This window comes from Pseudonaja textilis, chromosome 9 (genome assembly GCF_049901715.1).
Source record: "Pseudonaja textilis isolate UNSWEBS1 chromosome 9, rPseTex1.2, whole genome shotgun sequence".
Lineage (NCBI taxonomy): Eukaryota > Metazoa > Chordata > Lepidosauria > Squamata > Elapidae > Pseudonaja > Pseudonaja textilis.
The window spans coordinates 25,190,134-25,210,967 of NC_141998.1; the positions used below are offsets into that span (position 1 = coordinate 25,190,134).

Consider the following 20,834-nt stretch of genomic DNA (forward strand, 5'->3'; position numbering starts at 1 on the left):
ATGGAAACTGGTAAGTATTGACTTGATCCACTTCACGCGTATTAATTAGTTTAGCAATGGTGGCATAGAAGTTTGTAAAGTCAGCTGCAAGATAGTAAACAGCCACCTTGCTTGGCAATAGAAATTCTTCCCCCACTTGAGATTGTTAAGTCAAGAACTGCCTGTACATTGCTCCCTCAAAAATATGTATCCAAAATAGAACCTCCAGGTCAGGCAATTTACTATCATTGCCAAACTCAAGGCTAATTCCACAGAACCCAAAATACAGGAAAGTTTTGATTTCAAATCCTGCCAACTGAACCGTTTCAGACAGTTTGTGGTGGTGAAGTTTCCTAAAATGCTGTAATTATTGTATTTGGATGAGTGCATCTTAGCTGGGTAAAGGAAAAGATGAGGGGAAAACCCTTTTCCTTCTGGACTGAAGAAAAAGACAGAGGTTTCCAAGTAGCTTTATTTAAATAAAAACCAAGGAGCAGTTTTATCCAAAGACAGAATCTTGAACCAGCTTCACTCTCTGACTTAAGCTCCAGACAAACCAGGAAACCGATTGCTTGGGTTTTCTTTGATTCTCCGTATTGACTGGGTGCATAGTTATTTCTGATCACAATTGATTCCTATAAATATTTTTATTTAAGTGGGGAGGGGGGTCTGCTGCCTTTTTTAGATCACTTGCAGCCAAAATCGGGATAGAACAGGTCTAAAGATTTGATGGCTAGCCGTTCCATTGTCCTAGATCTTGAAAAGGCTTTCTATGGATTACCACTCCCAATTTGCAGAACTAATCTATCTCTATTTTCCAAGCGGAACAAAAAGCGAAATAAATGCCATATGCTAAATAAATAAATAGAGAACAAAAGCACAAAACAGTTATGCACAAAAAGACCTACCCTTGGAAGGGTAGGTCAATATACATAAAAGATCAAAGAATTTTCCTCATAGGACACTTTATTTGAGCTTGAAAGATGCTCCAGTTTTGTAGTTGCATTGTTTCCTAAAACTTTAAGTGGAACCTCAAATAACAGCTGGCTGAAAGTTCCGCTCAGGCTGTTTCTCACTTCTGCAGAGTAGATTCTTTCTGTGAGCGTTGGGGTGTCTTCAGGGTATGACTCCAGAAGTCAAGATTGCAGGATCTGTTTTGTCAAGATCTGTTTTGCTTTTTAATGTGCCTTGTGCACCGTTCCAAAAGCTCTCGCCTCACACTCAGGAGGTTGTCAGTTCAATCCTAGGTAGAGGCAGAGATTTCTCTCTCTGGACACACTGAGAATATATCTGTTGAACAAAACTCCACATTGGTGACAGGAAGGGCATCTGGCCATTAAAACACTCTGGTAGCTCCATTCAATTGCCTAGACTCCACCCCGCAAGGAATTATGGGGTCGTTAAATGAAGGTGATGATTGGGCACAGTTCCAAAGGCAGAATAAAAGAATCTGCTTCATTATTTCAAGTTGAATGAGATTAGAATGGACACCCACCCACCCCCAAGATCAGCAAAATATACAGAGAAGCATCTGGTGAAAGCCATGGCTGCCAATGATTCAGGAAGTGCTTCTGTGAGTGGGAAAAAATATATCATTTCCAGCTTGGAATGATATTTTGAAAAATACGAGTATTCCTCAACTTACAACCCTTCACTTGGTGATTGTTCGAAGTTACAATGGCAAACTCTTGAAAAATCAACAAAATGTTCTCTACTCTGGTTGAATCAAGCCACAAAGAGATTTTGATTCACCTTAAACAAAAATTGAATCTTCACATTAGACTATGTTATCATTGCTTCCTCCTAGCTAGCTTCTCATTGACAAAACCAAATCCAATTCAATCTCAGGATGACTGGTTGAACACCAGCCCAAGCTTGGCCTGTTGACCCTGGACTTGATGGCACCTTCGATCCATGAATGAAAGAGCAAACCATGTAGCCTTACTCTACTTCTTTTTATTCTCACAATTAACATTAAGGTTTAGTTAGCTCCTGGAACAGAGATCTATCCTTGAATCGTGTAGATTCAGGGATGGCAATTTGAAGATTTGTGGAAATCAGCTCCCAGAATTCTCCAGTCAGCAGGAGAAATTCAAGCCCAGAGGTCTTCAAGTTGTTGAGGTTGGACACCTCTGGAGTTGAATCTTTTCTTCATCTAGCATCCCTTATGAGATCCTTTCCTTTCCTGCTCACGTATCTTGTCTTCTTTAGTCCCCACAGACTACGGCAAGCGTATTTATCAAGGTGTGCGCGTCAAACACACAGTGAAGGATCTGCTGGCTGAAAAGCGCTCAATGCAAACGAGCAGCTTGCGACGAAGTGTAAGTCGTCATCTCTTACCTTCCTTCTCCAAAACCTGGTTCTGATGCAGCAACCTTTAACCATGGCTAAAAATGTAAGCTGTTTAGGCAGGAAGACTCATTATCTGCCGTATGTATTTTATATTTAATATCTAGGGCAACGTTTGAGAAAAAAAAGTCATGTTGCAGGGGAATTTCCCATGTGGACCAATGGCTATAGTAGCATTTAGTAAGGGCTATTCTGGTCAACAATATGCATCATTATAGAGGTTGTCTTGACTTACAACCGTAATGGAGCCTCTCCATCATGATTATAAGCCACAGTGGTCATAAAATGGGTCAGTCACGTAACTGACCTGCTTTTATAATATTCCTTATGGCAGTCATTAAACGAACCAATAGTTCGGTGCAGTTTTGCTGAAAAACGGAAAGAAATCCTGGTTTTGTTTTTTGGCAACAGTCGTAAAACATTGTCATGTGACTGCAGGATGCTGCAAACATCCATAAATGCAGCCAGGTTGTCAACCATCGGAACTTCGATTCTAGGTTGTGCATAGCTCCCAGGAACTTTGGCTGGTTGCTAAACAACCTGTTGCAATCTGAGGACTACCTATGATAATTGCTCTGCCATCTTTGTGATCACTTTTCACTCTGGTTGGTTGGACCAACCCCAAAATAAGAGAGCTGCTTCCTTATTTGCACAGAGAGCCTTCTACCCAAGTTGGTTGCTCTATCCATGCACTCATCAATACAGTTGTTGGACAAGAGATACAATAAACGTTGAGCAAACAGCAGGTGCACGAACACAGCCGAGATGAGGAGGAAGGAAATGGCTCGTTCCTCTGAACTTATCTTTGGAGAAGAACACACCCTCCATTTTAGCAAAATTCCCCTTGCAACAGGTGTCTGGATTGGACATTATTAGGGTGTGTACCTGTTATTTATTAGCAAAATGCAACATTATTTGGGCTTGTAAAAAGCTGGCCTTTTATCTTCCAAACAATCCTGCCATTTGCGATCTCTAAGTTGGATTTCCACACATGCCAGATGGCAGAATTCCGTGAGATCTTTCTGATGATCAATGACCAACATTCTGGTGAAGTTCATTGATCACAAATGAAGGCAAATATATGTGTCCCAGGATAACGTTGCAGGATCCAATCTTGGTTGGTCACCGGGACCAGACGTTTTGTCTTCCAGCTTTTGGCTTTGTGCCCGAAGGCATCTTCAGAGAACTACCTTGTTAGAGAGAAGTTGTCCTGGTGACTGACCCAGATACCTGCAAGTCCGTTTGTGTTTACCTGGGGGAATGACCAGTTAAAGAAACCACAGTGCTGGTTGCCTGGTTTTGCAAGAGTTTATGTTCATCTTCACATTCTTTATTGTTACTAAATAATAATGATAACATGGGTGTTCAAGTCCACAAGTCTCAAAGTTGCCAGGTTTGAAAAAGACTGGGTTAAAGGAGTATAAGTATGAGGATAAAGCAACAAACTAGGCAAGTAATCCAAGTTAGAGTCCAAGACTAAAATGAAGACATACAGCCCCAGATCAATTCAGAGATGTTCTCAGGCTAGCCTGCTCCAAAGAGAAGACTTTCATGCTTGGTCCACCAGAAAAGTTAACTCAACGTCAACAGTTTTGAGGTGCAAGGACTTCAGTTCCTAAAGAAGAGGAGCTCAAATAATTCTCCAAAGCATCAGAGGGCAGGACAAGAACATTGGCTGGAAACTCTCCAAGGAGAGAAACAATGTGGAATTAAGGAGAAACTTCCTAACAGTGAGGACAATTAACCAGTGGAACAGAAGTTGCCTTCAGAAGTTGTAGGTGCTTCTGGAGTTTTTTTTTAAGATGAGATTGGACAGCCACCTGTCTGAAATGATATAAGGTCTCTTGCTTGAGCAAGCGGTTGCCCTTCCAGCTCTATTCAGATTGATTGGAGACATCCTTCTGGTGGACCAAGCCTAAAGGCCTTCTTCTTTGGAGCAGGCTAGCCTTGGGCATCTGACTGGCGAGCTGGAGAATTTGTAAGCAAGACCTTCCTCCTTTGTAGTCTACTTAGTCTTGAGTGATTTCTTCTTATAGTGCTCTCTCGTCCTCCTAGCATGCTGGCTGGGGGAATTCTGGGGATCGAAGGCCACCCATCTTAAAGCTCCTGAGATGGAAAAACGCTCCTAAAGAAACAAACCTTGTACCAATGGCTTCCGATCCACCTGTCGCAGTTCCGTCAAGGTGGTGTTGGTGGTGGCATCTGAAGTTCTCCACCTGCTCCCCACCTTTGGATCGCTAGGTTTGCTTTCTGTTTTTAACCTCTGGCTGGTAACAGCCATGAGCTCTAAAGAGCTCATTTCCATGGGCTAGCTGGTGTCCAGGTGGAAGCTGGGCGTTGGTCACCAAGAGGTAATCTTGACACTGGCAAATTTTAATTCAAATCCAGACCTCTAAATTTGGTTGCTTGCTAGGACAGGAAACTCCTGTTTACAGTATGCAAACTGAGGAAGGTTGCCTGGATGAAAACGAATGGTAGCGTTTGCTATTCAGGGCAACTCGGTTGTACGTAATTGATGAGCTGGAAAGATACAATAAAGAATGCCCTTGAATTAGTTCTGAAAGGAAATGGGGGCCATCTTTTTTCATCATTCCTTCTGCAGATCTAGGCCAAAAACTAGCTTGGCTTAGCTTCTTTTTTCTTGGAATACGTAGGGGGTTGAACATTGGATCTGGGTCTCAACACGGCAGTGAAATTGACTATAAAGTAACCCCCTTTTTTAGATACACATACAAAATACAGAAGAACAGAGTTGGAAGGGACCTTGGAGGTCTTCTAGTCCAACCCCTGCTCAAGCAGGAGACCCTAGACCACTTCAGACAAACGGTTGTCCAATCCCACAACTTCTGGAGGCAAGTTTTCCCAATCATTCTCACGGTCAAGAAATTTCTCCTTAAATTCTAGATTGGTTCTCTCCTTTAGGAGTTTCCATCCATTACTTGTTATCCCATCCTCTAACCCTAATCCTAACCTCCTCTCTTTATAAAACTCAGCTTCTGGGATTTTATCTTGGTGTAACGTACCTTGATTATTTTTCAGTGACATTCTGAGCTCTGGGATTCCCAAGGCAGGTTTAGCCAGTACACCTTGGTGGGTGGAGGCGAGAAAGACCCATAAACAGGATTTCATTTCAATTCAGTGCAATTACTTGCATGCTGCTAATAGGATTATTCCTCAGCCGGTTTTTATTTCATGTGAAAAAGTATAAGGCATTAGCAAATATTTCATGGGCTGAATCTGAGAGTACTGTGAGTAACCTATTGGCATCCTTGTGGCTAAATTTTCCTCCTGCGGCAGCATTGCCCAAAATAAAAAGCATAGTTGCGACGGATGTGAAAACTGAGTAGGGCTCAATTGTGTATGTGTGAGACTGCCATCTTTGACCCTGTCTCCGCCAGAGATGCTCCTGGCCACAGCACTGGCTTGAAGCATGAATTTGCAAATCGGAAACTTCAAATTCGGTCTATACCTGGAAAGGATTCCGCACTTTTGGTGCGTTTGATCTAAGATGGCATCTTACGACACCTGAGTTCAGGTAGCATGCTAAGCTACAACGTCCTTTGTTCAGGGTTGGCTTTAACATGTGACGTGGCTCCAGCTATTCTGGCTTGCAAAGCACTTTTTGTGGCTTAGCTTCTGGGCAAACTCAGCCCAAATTCCTTTTCAAGATGTTGTGTTTTTCTTTCAGGGGAGCATTGTGAGTTCTCAACCATCTTTTGTTCCACTGCCCAGTAAGTATTTTAATAACTACATCGCTGTCCATCCCTCCTATTCCTCCAATTTTTTAAAAAAATCTTCCATTAACATGGGACTCCTGATCTAACTCATGTTAAACAAGAAATTCCCTTTTCATTTTCACACGCAAGCCGAAACATGCCTCCCTGAAGTTCCTCTTATGAAAAAAAATACACCCATCATTCAAAACCCAAGACAAACCCTTATTGCCCCAAGGATAATCTATATATTACATTCATCTATTCATTGATTAGACATCCTTGACAACTACCAAATGCTTATTTAATTTGATGACAGCTCCAAAATTATGACACTCTTAATAGTTTCTATACGGTCCTGTTTCCCCTTCCTGCTGCTACCACACCCTGATTATCCATTTCTCCATGGCCCAAAGGTTCTCCCACAGCATCCGGTTATTATGGTGTTCGAAGATCCTTGACAACAGATATGGACTTACACAACAGCAAAGATATTTCCAGCGACGTCTACAGTTCCTCCTTGCTACCCAAGTCGTTGACTTATGAATCCCCGGCAAGTCAGGGATATTCTTTGTCTCTGGATGCCCACTTAATCGATCAGTATGTGGACCAACGGGCTGCATCCATCATCCCCTCTGGAGCCTCTGCTATCCTTGGCAACTCAACATCATCCTTTCCAAGCGATTCAGCTCATTATTTCAGTGTAAGTAGAGGACAATGGGATTAAATGAAAAAATGAAAAGATTGTTTGATTTTGGGTGCCCCGCGTAATCCATCTTTCTGTTCCTACCAACCTTGGAGTTCAAACATTTTTTTTGAAAAAATCCACGGTGGAGTTGAGAACCTGATGGTTCTCCAAAAATTATCCATGTTCTTTGACCATCGACAAAGGGGTTCGGGCAGATGGGCAACTTCAATGGAACACTGGGAGAACATCAATAGTTGAACCCTAAAAAAAATTCCCCACATTTTCCTTAGTAGTTTTGTTTCCCATGCTAGTCCTGGAGATGCTTCTGGAGAGCCAATGGCCACATGACAGAATCCCCTGAAGTTGTTGGGTTGTGCTGAATTTTGTACAGTGCCTCTAAATGACATGTTGACTGGATTCTCAGATTGTGCTAAATCAGGGGTCTCCAACCTTGGCAACTTTAAGACTTGTGGACTTCAATTCCCAGAATTCCTCAGCCAGCAAAGCTGGCTGAGGAATTCTGGGAGCTGAAGTCCACAAGTCTTAAAGTTGCCAAGGTTGGAGACCCTTGTGCTAAATCATACCATGCTTTCATTTTGCCTTGAGTTTGATGAACCACCATCTTCTCAGCTCCGTCTATGGGGCCTCTCCCTGTGGCTTAGCCGAAGCTCCCCATTCAATGCTATGGTTGGCAGAACAAAAAATCATGGCTTGACATTAGCTCTTCATCACTGATTCTTAACCGAGATGGTGGTTAACAATGATGGCCTGATTTTACACACCTTGATGGTGTCCGGGAAGTGGGAAGGCCATTTTAACACCAGTCCAGCTAACTGAAGGCTGTCTCGCTTTTTGGTTGGAGATGAGATTCTCATCAGAAAACGGAGGGGGAGGGGGGGGCGTTAGGACACTCTGAACTGTGGTTAGGAGCAAGGAGGAAAAGTCCACTGTTGTGCAAATTGTACCCAATTAAATCCCAGAGGGCAGGAAGTTCACAAACTCAGCCGTCTGCTACCCAGTGCTAACACCCACTCTGAATTGTGGGCCCATCCATTGAAAAGAATGAGGTTGTTGGACAGTACAGCAAAGAGAAAATTGTGTGTGGTGAATGTGGGCCAGACACATCTGGGGAAAGTCCAGAACCTGTTCCGTGTGGCTCAGGCTGGCGGTGAGGGAAAAAAGCAGTTATTGATCCAATACTCTACAGACTGGACAGCAAGAACATCGCCCTGGCTTTTCAAAGCGCATTATTTTTATCGACCCATCGATTAGAAGCTCCTGTTTTTAACAACTCGGTTGCATTCAAAGACGGCTGATTTCGAGCAGTGGTGATATTCTACCGGTTCGGCCCTGTTTGGCTGAACCGGTAGCTCCGAGGATCAGCTTCTGGGCTCTCCCATTCACCCCAGATCTATTCTGACCTTTATTTCCTGGTTTTCAAATTCAGCTGCTTTGCGTAGCACAGCCAATTGCCACGCATCAGCTCTTTTACACACAGGGCTTGCAGCATAAGGTGAGTGGAAAACGTTGTGTGCACGTGAAGCCTGCGTTTGGTGTGTGGGAAAAAGTTTGTGTGCAGGAAAAAGTTTTGAAACCCACCACTGACCTCAAGGTGTTAAAGTCTGCTCCCAGGGCCATGTTATGTGCTTGCAAAGGTGCAGTGCAGTATTTCATGCACACTTCACACTGTGGTTCCTCTCTTGACATTTCATAGTGGGTTCTTCAAAATAGATAGATAGATAGATAGATAGATAGATAGATAGATAGATAGATAGATAGATAGATAGATAGATAGATCGATCGATCGATCGATAGATAGATAGATAGATAGATAGATAGATACCTCAAATTCTGGGTTTTTATTTATTTATTTATTTATTTGACTTGTCAATCGCTTACAAGATAATAGGTATAAGAATAAACATGAGTATGAATACAGGAAATAGGTATAAATAAATGGGGACAATAGGACAGGGATGGTAGGCACGATGGTGCACTTATGCACGTCCCCATTACAGACCTCTTAGGAATGGGGTGAGGTCAATAGGGGATAGTTTAAGAATAGAATAGAATAGAATTCTTTATTGGCCGAGTTTGATTGGACACACAAGGAATTTGTCTTGGTGCAAATGCTCTCAGTGCACATAAAAGAAAAGAGACATTCGTCAAGAGTCAAGAATCATCAGGTACAACACTTAATGACAGCCGTAGGGTACAATAAGCCATCAAATCATACTAGGAAACAGTCAGTGTAAATCGTGAGGATACAAGTGACAAAGTTACAGTCATACAGTCACAAGTGGGAGGGGATGGGCAATAAGGAGTGATGAGAAGATTAATAGTAATTGTGCTCCTTTGTGTAGGCAAGTTAAAAGTATCTTGGAGACGGTTATTCTCCTTCAACACTTTTAGATCTTTAAATGCACCCCTCTTTCTTCCTCCAACAGAGAGACTCCTGGGAACAATCTATGCCGGACAACCTTGGTCAGTTGGAAGCATGTCCAGAACCTCTCCAAGTAGCTCCAGCCTCCAGCTGCTTTTCAGCTCATGAGCCAGGGACAGCTTCCCACTGTAGAAACCCCAACTGGAATTTAACCCTCTCCGGAATCCAGTCTTATTCCTTTCACCCGCTTGAAGATGTCCAGTATCCAGCTGTTTTCTCCACCTCTTCAAACTCGCCCTTCTCCTCTTTCACAACTGCTGCAGCCAATGACCTCCCTGGGCTCAAGATGCCTCCAGGGTCTTCTGAGGAGCCCTCAGATACAGCCGCTCTCCAAGATAGCAGTTCTTTCTGGCCCAAGGAAGACCCGAGTCTTCTCTGGGGATCCTATGAGGAACGAAGGACTTACTGAGCAGAAAGGAGAAGCAGCCAAGACTTGGTTTCTGTTTTGTTGAAGCCACGGCTACCAATCTTGAAGTTGGAAGGTGGTTCGAGGCCTTCAAAGCTACACTGGTTCAAAGCCAGATCCAATCTAGTTGAGGCTTCCTTGCAATCACATCCCTATCATCCCAACACTAACAATCAAAAGTCAGTTATGGCAAGGTTGTGTTGCGTATGGGCAACCCTGGCTCAGGGAAACCATGTTTCTTTGCTTGCAGAAGATGTCAGTGGATCAAGTGGGAGGCATCAGGGCAGAACTGGGCCCAATTAGCATAGACAGCACAGGGCAAACGGCCAAAAAGTTGGGTTTGTAATGCATGATCTACTTAGCTACTCTGTGGTTGAGCAACATACCTACTGTACTTCTGTAAATACATTTCACAGACACGCCATTCTCTGATAGTTCTCTATGTCATCTGCCAGTCTTCGCATCGGGGTCTCCAACCTTGGCAACTTTAAGACTTGTGCACTTCAACTCCCAGAATTCCCCAGCCACAGAGGTGGTATTCAGCAAGTTCTGACCAGTTCTGGAGAACCGGTTGCGGAAATTTTCAGTAGTTTGGAGAACCGGCAAATCCCACCTCTGACTGGAGATTTTACAGTATCCTTCCCCTGCCACACCCACCAAGCCACGCCCACAGAACCGATAGTAAAAAAAAATTGAATCCCACCACTGCACAGCAGGCTATGGTACACTATGCCAGGGGTCTCCAACCTTGGCAACTATGCTATGCTGGCTAGGGGATTCTGGGAGTTGAAGTCCACACATCTTAAAGTTGCCAGGTTTGGATAGAACAAGTACATGACCAGAACAAACTTCCTCTTCTCCCAACAAGTCACAGAACAGAACCACGGAGGGTGATTTCTTTGAGCAGGTTTTGACTTCGACCAAAGGGGAGAATTTTGAATTTTGCATCTCCAAAGTGGCCCTTAAAGATGGAGCCACATAATGAAAGCAAGCAGGTCTCCTTTAAATCCACCTTGAATCTAACTTCCCCATTGGCAGAAGGTCGCTAAAGGTGATCGCTTGATTCTGGGATGCTGCTACTGTCATAAATATGAGCCAGTTGCCAAGTCGTAAGTGTGAAACAAGGTCACAACAGTCACAAGTGTGAAACAAGGCCATAAGTTGTTGTCAGGACTCTGACATGCACGAGTGTCAGTCATGCTCTCCAGTAATAATCTTGTGTGCCAGAAGCTTCGGCTGCCAAAGCGATTTATCTGAAGCATTTAAGGAATGCACTGTTTTCCCCCAGTCCCTTTCTGCTGGCAACTAAAAAGACCAAAGAAGTGTTTTTAGTTGTCAGTCGTTTTGTTCAGTGCCGTTGTAACTTCCAAACAGTAAATGAATTGTTGTAAATCGAGGATTACCTGTAGACTATAAAACCCCCCTATGAAGGGTCCCACTGCTATCTTTTCATGGATGTTTGGGCAGCCTGTAGCATCCTTTCCCCAACACTAGGGCACGAAGGACATCTTTGAGGCACAATAAGCAGAGCGACAGGTGCTGACAGACAGGGTGATGTTCTGGCCACAAGATGGAGCTGCGCATGGAAATGTTCCACACGCGGGTTGCCTTCAGCAATGCACTGTCCTCACCCTCCCTTCTAGAACCCACCCCCGGCAAAGCAAGTAACGTTTCCTTTTTTGCGCTCATTGAATCTCAACCCTCCAAGTGGACTCATGGACCCCTAACCTGGCTCTCAGGCAATGTTGGATTGATGCTACTGAGGTTCCCAGCCCGAATCATAATCCTGTTTATTGACACACGACAAGACGAGAAGCAACGGATGGAAACTCATCAAGGAGCGGAATCGACTTCGAACTAAGGAGGCATTTCCTGACACGGAGAAGAGTTAATCCGTGGAACGACTTCCCTTCAGAAACTGTGGGTGCTCCAGCACTTTTGAAAAAGAGACCGGACGACCCATTTGTCTGAAATGGTACGGGGTCTCCTGCTGGAGCAGGGGGTTGGACTAGACGATCTCCAAGGTCCCTTCCACCTCTTATTACTCTAGGATTCTATTCCAGCCAAACCCCCTAACATGTGCTGAAAGGGAAGCCCGCCTTAAGGAAGCTGTTTCTCAGAGACACAGTGAGACCCGGATCTTCCTGCCCTACCACATTGTGTTTTGGTTTGGGGTTACTATGAACTCATCTCATCAAACCGTGGTTAGTACAATGGTTGAACCTGGAATCTTATCCCCTTGTAAGGACGCCAGTCCAGAAACACAAAGGGAAGAATGGATTCTGTGCTCTGGTTAAATTTCTCCCCGCAGTACTGTAAAGAGAGCACTTTCCCCCTGTTCCCCTTAACTCAAAGCATTTTTTTAAAAAAATCAAACTAGCAGAAAGCTATAACCTGCTCAAATGCTTTTTTCCCTTATCCCAGGTAAGTTGCTCCCCAGGGGGAGCGTTGCATTCTCAGTGCTGGCCAGCAGATGGAGGTCTTTGCTAAAAGATCCTGGATTCTTTGCAAGGGACTCCTCCAGTTGAACCACAGGGGGGGGGCTTCCTCTGCAAACACAGCCCAATGGTCCCCCCTTGAGGGGGGGGGTTGATTGTTTTATGCCCCCTTCCATAATGGTCTGCAAAGACTCCATAATGCTTTGAACAGAGAGACACACACACCCCAATGGCCAGACAAACAGGACCTGTGCAGGATTTCTGGAGATCAGAACTGCAAAGGACCACAGGGTAGAATTCCAAGCACCTTCACACCAGATTGTGTTCACAGGTGACTTTGGAACACCTTCCCGAAATCCTCTGAGGAGCATTTTTGAAAAGAGCAGTTTCCCCTCCCAGACTGTGCTTCCCTGCTCCCTTTCGATCACGGTGCAGTGGTGGTAAAAATGGGTCAAGATAGCCAATTGCATCTAAGACTGGGGTGCAACTGAGGACATTTCGAACCAACTGGATCCGTGGATGGAGAAGAAACTCGTCCCAGGACCACAACTGGCCCTGCAGACCAGTTGCTGCAGCCCAGTAAAACACAGGCTCCAGTTGTCCCATTTTCCAGAATGAATGAAGGGGCGGAGGACCCACTGGGGACTGGCTGCCTTTGAACTGTATGTTGTTTGGAACACTCCCTTGTTTAATGTATTAATATACAGAAGTGTAGAAATAGAAGGCTTGGTCACGAGCCAATAAAAATGTGAAATACACGCCCTTGGTGTAGTCCAGATTTTGTTGGCTTCATTGCAACCAAGACAGAAAGAGAAGGAAGGGAGGAGGGAGGGAGGGAGGGAGGGAAGGAAGGAAGGAAGGAAGGAAGGAAGGAAGGAAGGAAGGAAGGAAGGAAGGAAGGAAGGAAGGAAGGAAGGAAGGGACAAAGAGATGGGGAAAGGAAGGAGGGAGGGAGGGAGGAGAGACAAAGAATGGAAGGAAGGGAGGGGGAGGAAGGAAGGAAGGAAGGGACAAAGAGATGAGGAAAGGAAGGAGGGAGGGAGGGAGGGAGGGAGGAGAGAGAAAGAGTGAAAAGAAGGGAAGGAAAGAAGGAAAACTGATGAGGTCTACAAAGCTCATTTCTAAGACTTGTTTTTGCCAAGCAGGTCCATCGACGTTCTTACGATCTCCTTTTATGACCAGATTCAAACTCTACCAGGTTCTTCAGATATTGATCAAACCGCGGACAGCCAGAATGAGGCAGGAGGACATCCAAATCCAGCTGGACTCCGGGTCCAAAGTTTCAACCTCTGCCCTGCCCCTCTTAAGCATTCCTTCCCTTCCCTGGAGGGCTTCGTTGTCTCCTTTCTTCTCCTCAAAAGTCCTGTTCCAACTTGCTAGAATGGAAACCAACCTCAGCCTGCCGGGTATGCGGTACATACACACACACACACACACACACACACACACACACACACACACACGCTCTTCAGGCTGTTGCGACATCTCCTTGGAGGCCTTTGTCAAGCCAAGGCATTCCAGCCATCCTGGACTTTGGCCTCAAGACAAGTTGGATTCAGGAAGGCAGGCAGGTGGAGTAGAGTTGGGGTGGCCTGGGCTTGTCCGGGACAGATTCTCTCTCTCGATAAGAGTCCTCCCCTGCCTGCAATCTGCTGTTTGGGCACTGCCCCAGTTTTCTGCGGCCAGCAACTGCCTGCAGGACACACGCAGCCGCACAGGCTTGTAGCCAAGGCATTAGCCGGCAGTCTGTGTGGAAGAGGAAAGGCCGTCGCTGGGGCGTCTGTCTTTCTGTTGGTTGTACAGTAGAGACTCTAGTCTCGCGATGAGCGGCATCTTTCTAAAACATGGTTACCCAACCTCGACAACTTCTTGCCTCAGAAGTTGTGGGTGCTCCAACACGGGAGCTTTTAAAGAAGAGATTGGACAACCATTTGTCTGGAGTGGTGTAGGGTTTCCTGCCTGAGCAAGGGGCTGGACTAGAAGACCTCCAACGTCCCTTCCAACTCAGTTATTCTGTTAAGATGCCTGGACTTCAACTCCCAGAATTCCCCAGCCAGCCATACTTCCTTGAAAACTCCTCTGGTAGAGAAGACACAGCGGTACAAAGACCTTTGAATTATGCCATTCAGCTCCAGGGACACAGATCTCCATCATCCTCTACCTAGATAGTCAAGGTAGAATTTTGGCAAGTGCCTCAGTTTCTTTAAGGCCCGATCTCTCAACCGTGGGGATTTCCAGATGTATGGGCTCCAATTCCCAGAATTCCCCAGTCACAATTTCCGGTGCTTGCAGGTCAGGTCTGCATTCCTGAACTGGTTTTTTTTTTTATAAGCCCACAATGGATGGAAAGCAGATGACTTGGTAGGTAAATTAGCCGTAATCCTTAGGAAAGACACAAATGGTCGAAGGCAGCGGCTGGCTGGGGAGTTCTGGGAGTTGAAGTCCACACATCTCGAAGTTGCCAAAGTTGAGAATTGCTATCCTGGAAACCAGCTATGTCAACCAGATATATTGCTACGTCAACTTTTAACATTGAAAGATAAAGAGGCAAGGAGGAGAAAGGAAAATAAAGATGGATGTAGATCAAAGGCCAGTCCTATGCATACTCATGCTGAATTTTTCCTGAAATTTAGAGAGGATTATTTCCAAATTCGGTGACTTTTGATGCTCCAGGAATTAGGATTCCCTGGTTGAGTTTTGGAAAAAGTCCGTTCGCATTCAACCATTTTTACCTCTTGGAAATGACTCAAGTTGATAAGGCACTATTTAGATTCTAAACCAGGGGCCTTCAAACTTGGCAACTTTAAGATCTGTGGACTTTGACGCCCAGAATTTTCCAGTGAGCCATGTTGGCTGGGGAATTCTGGGAGTTGAAGTCCACAGGTTTTCAAATTGCCAAGGTTGGATTGCCCTGTCAAAAATTATGTCGTAAGAGCAACAATAAATGTCCAGTTTCTTCCCAGTCAGCCTCATCTAGATCTGTTAGACTACAATTTCTTTTATTCCCAGCTAGCACTATTGTTTGGGGTGATGAGAACTGTAGCCCAATAGATCTGGGGAAAGGAGAAATTCCAAATTTTGCATAATCTCCCAGGAGTTTCCACCTCATTTCTGAAACTGGACACCAAAACAAAATAGCGCTGAAGTTCTAAACTGGTTAGGCCAACTTTCCCCATAAATGAAAAAAATAGCATTTAATTCCAACTGTCTTTGCCTTCTTTGCTTCCTCTTTGAATAAAAAAAATGACCTCTTCTGTTTGGAATAAAATTGTCCATCTCTCTTTGCCAGCCAACAAATAATAATAAAGGAATATTTTCTTATTTGGGCATCCATCAATCTAGAACATTCAGTTTTGTTTTTGCAGTTTAAACAGCAGATCTCCCTTTTAGATACCTTCATGCATTTTGAGAACCAAGAGCTCCAATCATACTGTTTAAAAAGACAAAATAAATGCCCCCCCACTTTTCAATCACTGCTGCTTTTTCTGAAAATATGCAGAGTGCATCCATTTTTGATTGCAGGATATTTATTAATAAGGTTTTTTTTCCCCTACTGTACATTTTTGGTTTTTATTTATTGTTCTTACTGATTCTTGCTGGCCTTCCAGAGTTACCTTTGATGGGATGGGCAGATATATAAATTTGACGGATTGAGCCATCAATCAATCAATCTCATACCACGACCAGAACTCAAGGTTAAAGTTTGCAGGCCTCCTTTATACTTTCACAATTATTACAGGTCCGGAATCCACACCATTGTTTCAAAAATCATTTTAGATGTTATATTCTATATTGTTCTAGATTAGAAAGTTCTTATTTTAGAGATGAACGGTTGGGGGGTGTAGATCCTTGGGCAAGCACCCCCAGCAATTTATAAATCCTTTAGGTTGTGTTTTAGAGCCTCTCTTCCTCACTTGGAGTTTCATATGTCGAGCTGACAGTCTCTGAATTTTAAGGGGTGGCCAAGCCCCCAAACCGCCCTCTCCATTGATAAAATCCTTCCCGGTTACTTTCTCACACTTCTCCAGTGTCACGTAACTCTTTTCAGATTATGCACAGTTTGATCAAAAAAAATAATAATAGAAGGAGAACACAGCATTTCAACGTGCAAAAGATGCTCTGGGAGAATAAACCCTGGCCCAAAAGGAATCACATCGTGAATTCAGCTCTGTAGGTCTCTTTCTCTCCAATCAGGGCTATTTGCTGAAGCCTTATTTTTCAACAAAACGAAAATTGAATCGGGAACAACGGCCAAATTATATTCATAGTAGATCATTAACAACGCAGGCTGGGTTTTTCATTGACTCAGCTGTCCTGGGTTCCTTCTAAAGGAGGGAATGAGAGGAAAAGGCGTGAAAGAATCCAGGTTCAAAATTTAGAAATTTCCTCTGGAGTTCCAACCAACCTCAGCCTGCCTTGCCTGTGATTGCAAGGCCAGAACAGGGGGGCGGTGGAAATAGCCAACTTTCTGAAGACAAGAGGCTCCCACAATGCAAATCGGAGTAGCTGTTGCAAAGGAGAAGTTTAAAAATTACACCCACGTTGGAAGAAAAAAAAGGGGGGGGTTAGGTAGAAACTGGGGGGCACATCAGAGACCCCAAAGCTCACAAAATGAGGTCCCCCAGTCACCCCCATTTATTGCTTGCAGGACACAATGCCCTTTTCCTGGACACACCACATCCCTTTTCAAGGCCCTCTTTGTCCACAAATGCATCAGGCAGCCCCTCCCCAATGCACCCCGATCCCCAGGTCTCCCCAAATTGTTGCAGGGAAGGCTCATCAGGTGATGGGGGACATGGAAGTGCCAGGGAGGGCCTAGAATTTGGCACCGGCAAAACTGTGGGTTCTCTTTGGGGGCGCCTGCCTCGTTTGGGGCCAGGGAGCTAAAAAGCTGGGCAGGACCCCCAAGGGGGGGCTTCCAGGGAGGTGGGCCCGGTGGATCTTGTTCCCCCAGACCCTGTCCTAGATGGGGCTAGGCTAGGTTTTCCTCCAAGAGAGTCCATTTTCTGAAGCCTTTGAATATTCAAATTGAAACTATCGCGCAATCCTTGATTGTCAAATCAATGGATTCTGGAGGTTTTAAATACTTGGCTTGTGGGGAGAAAAATTCAAACTTATATCCGTAGGTATAAAAGATTAATATTGTTTGTCTCCCAGTCAAGAGCTGCACCAAGGCTTTAGAATTCTTTTTTAATCCCAAAATTCCTGTTTTCTTGCATATTTTCCTTCTGCTTTAGGGAGCCCAGCTGAGTGTCCTTGATTTGGTCCCTGTTGGGAGTGGAAAGGCAACGGCTCCATTTTCTGTTGCTGAAGAATGTCAGGTAAGTCAAAATTGTACCTTGGGTGGGTTTTTTTTGGGTGGGAGGGTGGGGGGGGGTCAAAGTCCTTCTCTCCCGTGCCTTTGGGATGGCTTGCCTTCAAAGGATTTTTTTTTTCAAAAAAAAAAATAGGGAAAAAGAAGGGAGAGAAAAGGAAAATAGAGTGAGAGATTCCCAAATTTGCAGAGCAATGATTTTAAGGGCATGCATGTTAAACCAAATCCGGTGTAAACTCATATACATAAAATCCACAAACATTCACACACTCACACACCCAGTGCTGCACAGCCGGGCCGTTCCCAGCTGTGAATGCTCTGGAATGTGGCTACTCCAAAAGTTGGTTGTTGAATCACTCTTTGGGGGAGAGAGAGAAAAAAATAGAAGAAAAGGAAGAAGAAAAAAACCCACTGTGAAGTTATGTGGATAATTCTTAATCCGCCTGGTTTAAAAAGGTGCATTTAAAAAAAACAACAACCCACCATAGACTGAATTTCTGGCATTTCAGGGTGGGAAAAGTGGGTTGCAAAGTTTTTTTTTTAACGTGTGTGTGTGTGCGTGCGTGTGTGTCCCCCACAAACCCCCAACCCAATTGAATTGCAATTTTGATCCACAAGGGATGGCCGCCTCCATCTGAGGCCCCCAAATTCTGCTTTTGGAAAGGAAAGACAGGCTAGTCGGGCGCAAAAGAGAAGGGAGGCGCCCCTCCCTTTTTTGGATGGGTGGGTGCGCGAGGCTGCTCAAGGGAGACCCCCCCCTCTTCCCGCTAACCGACTTGGCTCCCCAGGCCCCCACCCCTACCGCGCGCGATGCTTCCGACGGCCAGCCGCGGCGCTGCCGCGCGGCGAAAACTTCTGCGCGCAAAGTGGTTTGCGCGCGGCTGATTCGTCCTTACAACGGCCCGGGGCGCAATTCGCGGCTCTGGGACCCGGCTTGAGGGGCGCCGGGAGAGGCGTGCAAAAGGCAGGCGGGGGTCGGGACGGAGGTCCCAGGCGTGTTTGGGGGTGCAACTGGCGGAGGGGAAGGTGGGCAGCGGAGGGACGCTTGGCAAGAGGAAAGCGCAGCCGAGGAGCGCGCTGCGTTTTCCCCCCTCGGGAAGTTTGCTCCGCTGGTGGCGTCTCCTCCAGCGCCTCTCCCTCTTGCCTTGCCCGGGAAAGCGAGGCAAGGGGTCGGGGCGACGTCCCACCGCGACCCCCGTGGAGGACCGGCCGGAGAGGGGCATCCAGGTGCGCGCCACCCTCTCCGCGCGCTCTCTCCAACTGGGGCGCTCTCCAACGGGCTTGGTGCTGGCTTTTGGCTTCCCGACGGCGCCGGGACTCGCCCGTCTGCTCTGCCCCCAGCCCGCCGCTCCCCCCAGCCCGCTCGCTCGCTCGGGAAGGCACCGAGGCGCCCTCCGGCTGCCCTCTTCGGAGCGCAGCAGGAGCGGGGCCAAATCCTGCGCTCCTCCCACCCCTGGCACCGTCTAGGCGATGCTGCTGCTGCTGCTGCCAGCCCTGCGCCCGCCGCAGCCTCCGGGACGCGTTTTGCGCACCCGCGGGGGCGTCGCTCCTCTTGCAACCCAGCCCTCCGTGCGCCCCTCTCCGGATATTCCGATTCCTGGAGGGGATGCAGAGACACCCCCCCCCAAAGCCCAGCCTTTCTCTCCCTCCTTCAGCATTCCTTCCTCCTCTTCCTCTCCTCCTCTTCTGCTCCCAAATGCGGAACCGCCGCCCGACCGTCCCCACTCGCCCCCTTCTCCATCCCCCCCCAAACGAGCGTGCAATTCACTTACAAAGGCCCGGCGTTGCTGCACCACCCAGAGGCGGTCGGGGCCCTCCTCGCTCCGGCGTCAAATCGCACGACGTGGGGCTGAAGGTACAGAGGAGGCTAAACTACACTTCCCAGGATGCCTGGGGAGGGGGAAGAAACCAAGGTGGTCCAGACCCCCAAAGGGGGAGTCTCTTTCCAACAAGCTTCTGCAACCTGCAGCCCCTTCCAACTCCCTGCCCGTTGAGCCCACGGAGGTCCACCATAAATTGCCCACCTTGGGCAGTGATCTCAAGAGGATACTGATTTCAGGAAAGTAGGTTTAGAGCAAGGGTCTTCAAACTTGGCAATTGTAAGACTTGTGGACTTCAACTCCCAGACTTCCTGAGCTAACATGACTGGAGGAGGAATTCTGGGAGTTGAAGTCCACCAGTCTTAAAGTTGTCAACTTTGAAGACCCCTGATCTAGAGTATATATCTGTAGTATATATCTATATATCAAAATATATATTGATATATGCATATAGCTAGCTACCACTAGCTATTTATATATCTACATAAATAATATAGATCAAGGGTCTTCAAACTTGGCAAGTTTAAGGCTTGTGGACTTCAACTCCCAGAATTCCTGAGCTAACATGACTGGAGGAGGAGGAATTCTGGGAGTTGAGTCCACAAGACTTAAAGGTGCCAAGTTTGAGGACCTCTGATTTAGAGCCACAGATTATCTAAGTACTAGGCCAACTCTAAACCCCAATCAATGGCGAAGAATGCCAGGTTTGAGGATTTTGGTTGAATGGGTGCTAGATAAGTTACACTGGAAGGGCAACTTGATGGAATCCGGTCTAAAAAAAAATATCACGAGAACTGTTAAAAATGCCCAAGATTATACATTACAAAGGGATGCTTTTGAAATTGTTCTGAATGGCTTCTGAGTTAGAGATGAATAGTAAATAAGAAACTTGCCATATACCGCAAGTTACTGAGGCACCCAAAGAAGAAATGTGTGTGTGCGTGTGTGCGCGCGTGCACTCATGTGTGTAAGAAATGTGTGCAGATATGTGTGCAAGAAAACATGCCACCCACCCCAAGTTGCTGAGGGATCCAGACAAGAAATGTCTGTCTGTCTGTCTGTCTGTCTGTCTGTCTGTCTGTCTCTCTCTCTCTCTCTCTCTCTCTCTCTCTCTCTCTCTGTGTGTGTGTGTGTGTGTGTGTGTGTGTGTGTGTGTGCAAGTGATGCAATCTATAGCCAAGCAGGTTTAAAGTGAGAGCATGGGTGCGGGGTGGGGATGAGGCTAAGATAATTAATCTCCCCCTTCCCCCAAGGCAGTGAAAATTGAATAAAATCAGGGAACCCATTGGTGGTTGCGACTATGATGTGTTGTTACCAACCTATGTTTAGAATCCTTAGGAAAAGGATAGGACCCCAACAGAGAAGACATCTTTATACAAGGTGATGGATTGAGCACCTACATTATTTGGGGGAAGAGGAAGCTGGTGAATAAAAGGGTGATTAAAACTCTAGCACTTCCTGGTGAGAGAAGTAGGGACGGTCACTTTGAGAGGAGATTCAGTAAATATATTGGGAATAAGAGTCATCTCTTTTGGAAGTCTTTAGGTTCAGAGGAAGCATTTGGCTAGTGATAAGCCGGAAACACAATTCACTCCTTTTCTTGTTGGCTGTTGTTGAGCGGGGCTCTTTTCTTCTTCCTTTTGTGAGCTGCCCGAAGTGTCAGCTAGAGTCGAAAGCAGAGGTT

General features: G+C 45.9%; 1 protein-coding gene across 1 annotated transcript; it reads left to right on the forward strand.

Moving 5' to 3' along the window:
* On the forward strand, positions 1-9,581 carry POU2AF2 (POU class 2 homeobox associating factor 2). The gene is made up of 5 exons (XM_026709030.1): positions 1-10; positions 2,191-2,300; positions 6,017-6,059; positions 6,458-6,744; positions 9,177-9,581. Exons 1-5 carry the CDS (start codon positions 1-3, stop codon positions 9,579-9,581), a joined length of 855 nt encoding a protein of 284 aa, XP_026564815.1.
* The last annotated feature ends 11,253 nt before the right edge of the window (positions 9,582-20,834 follow it).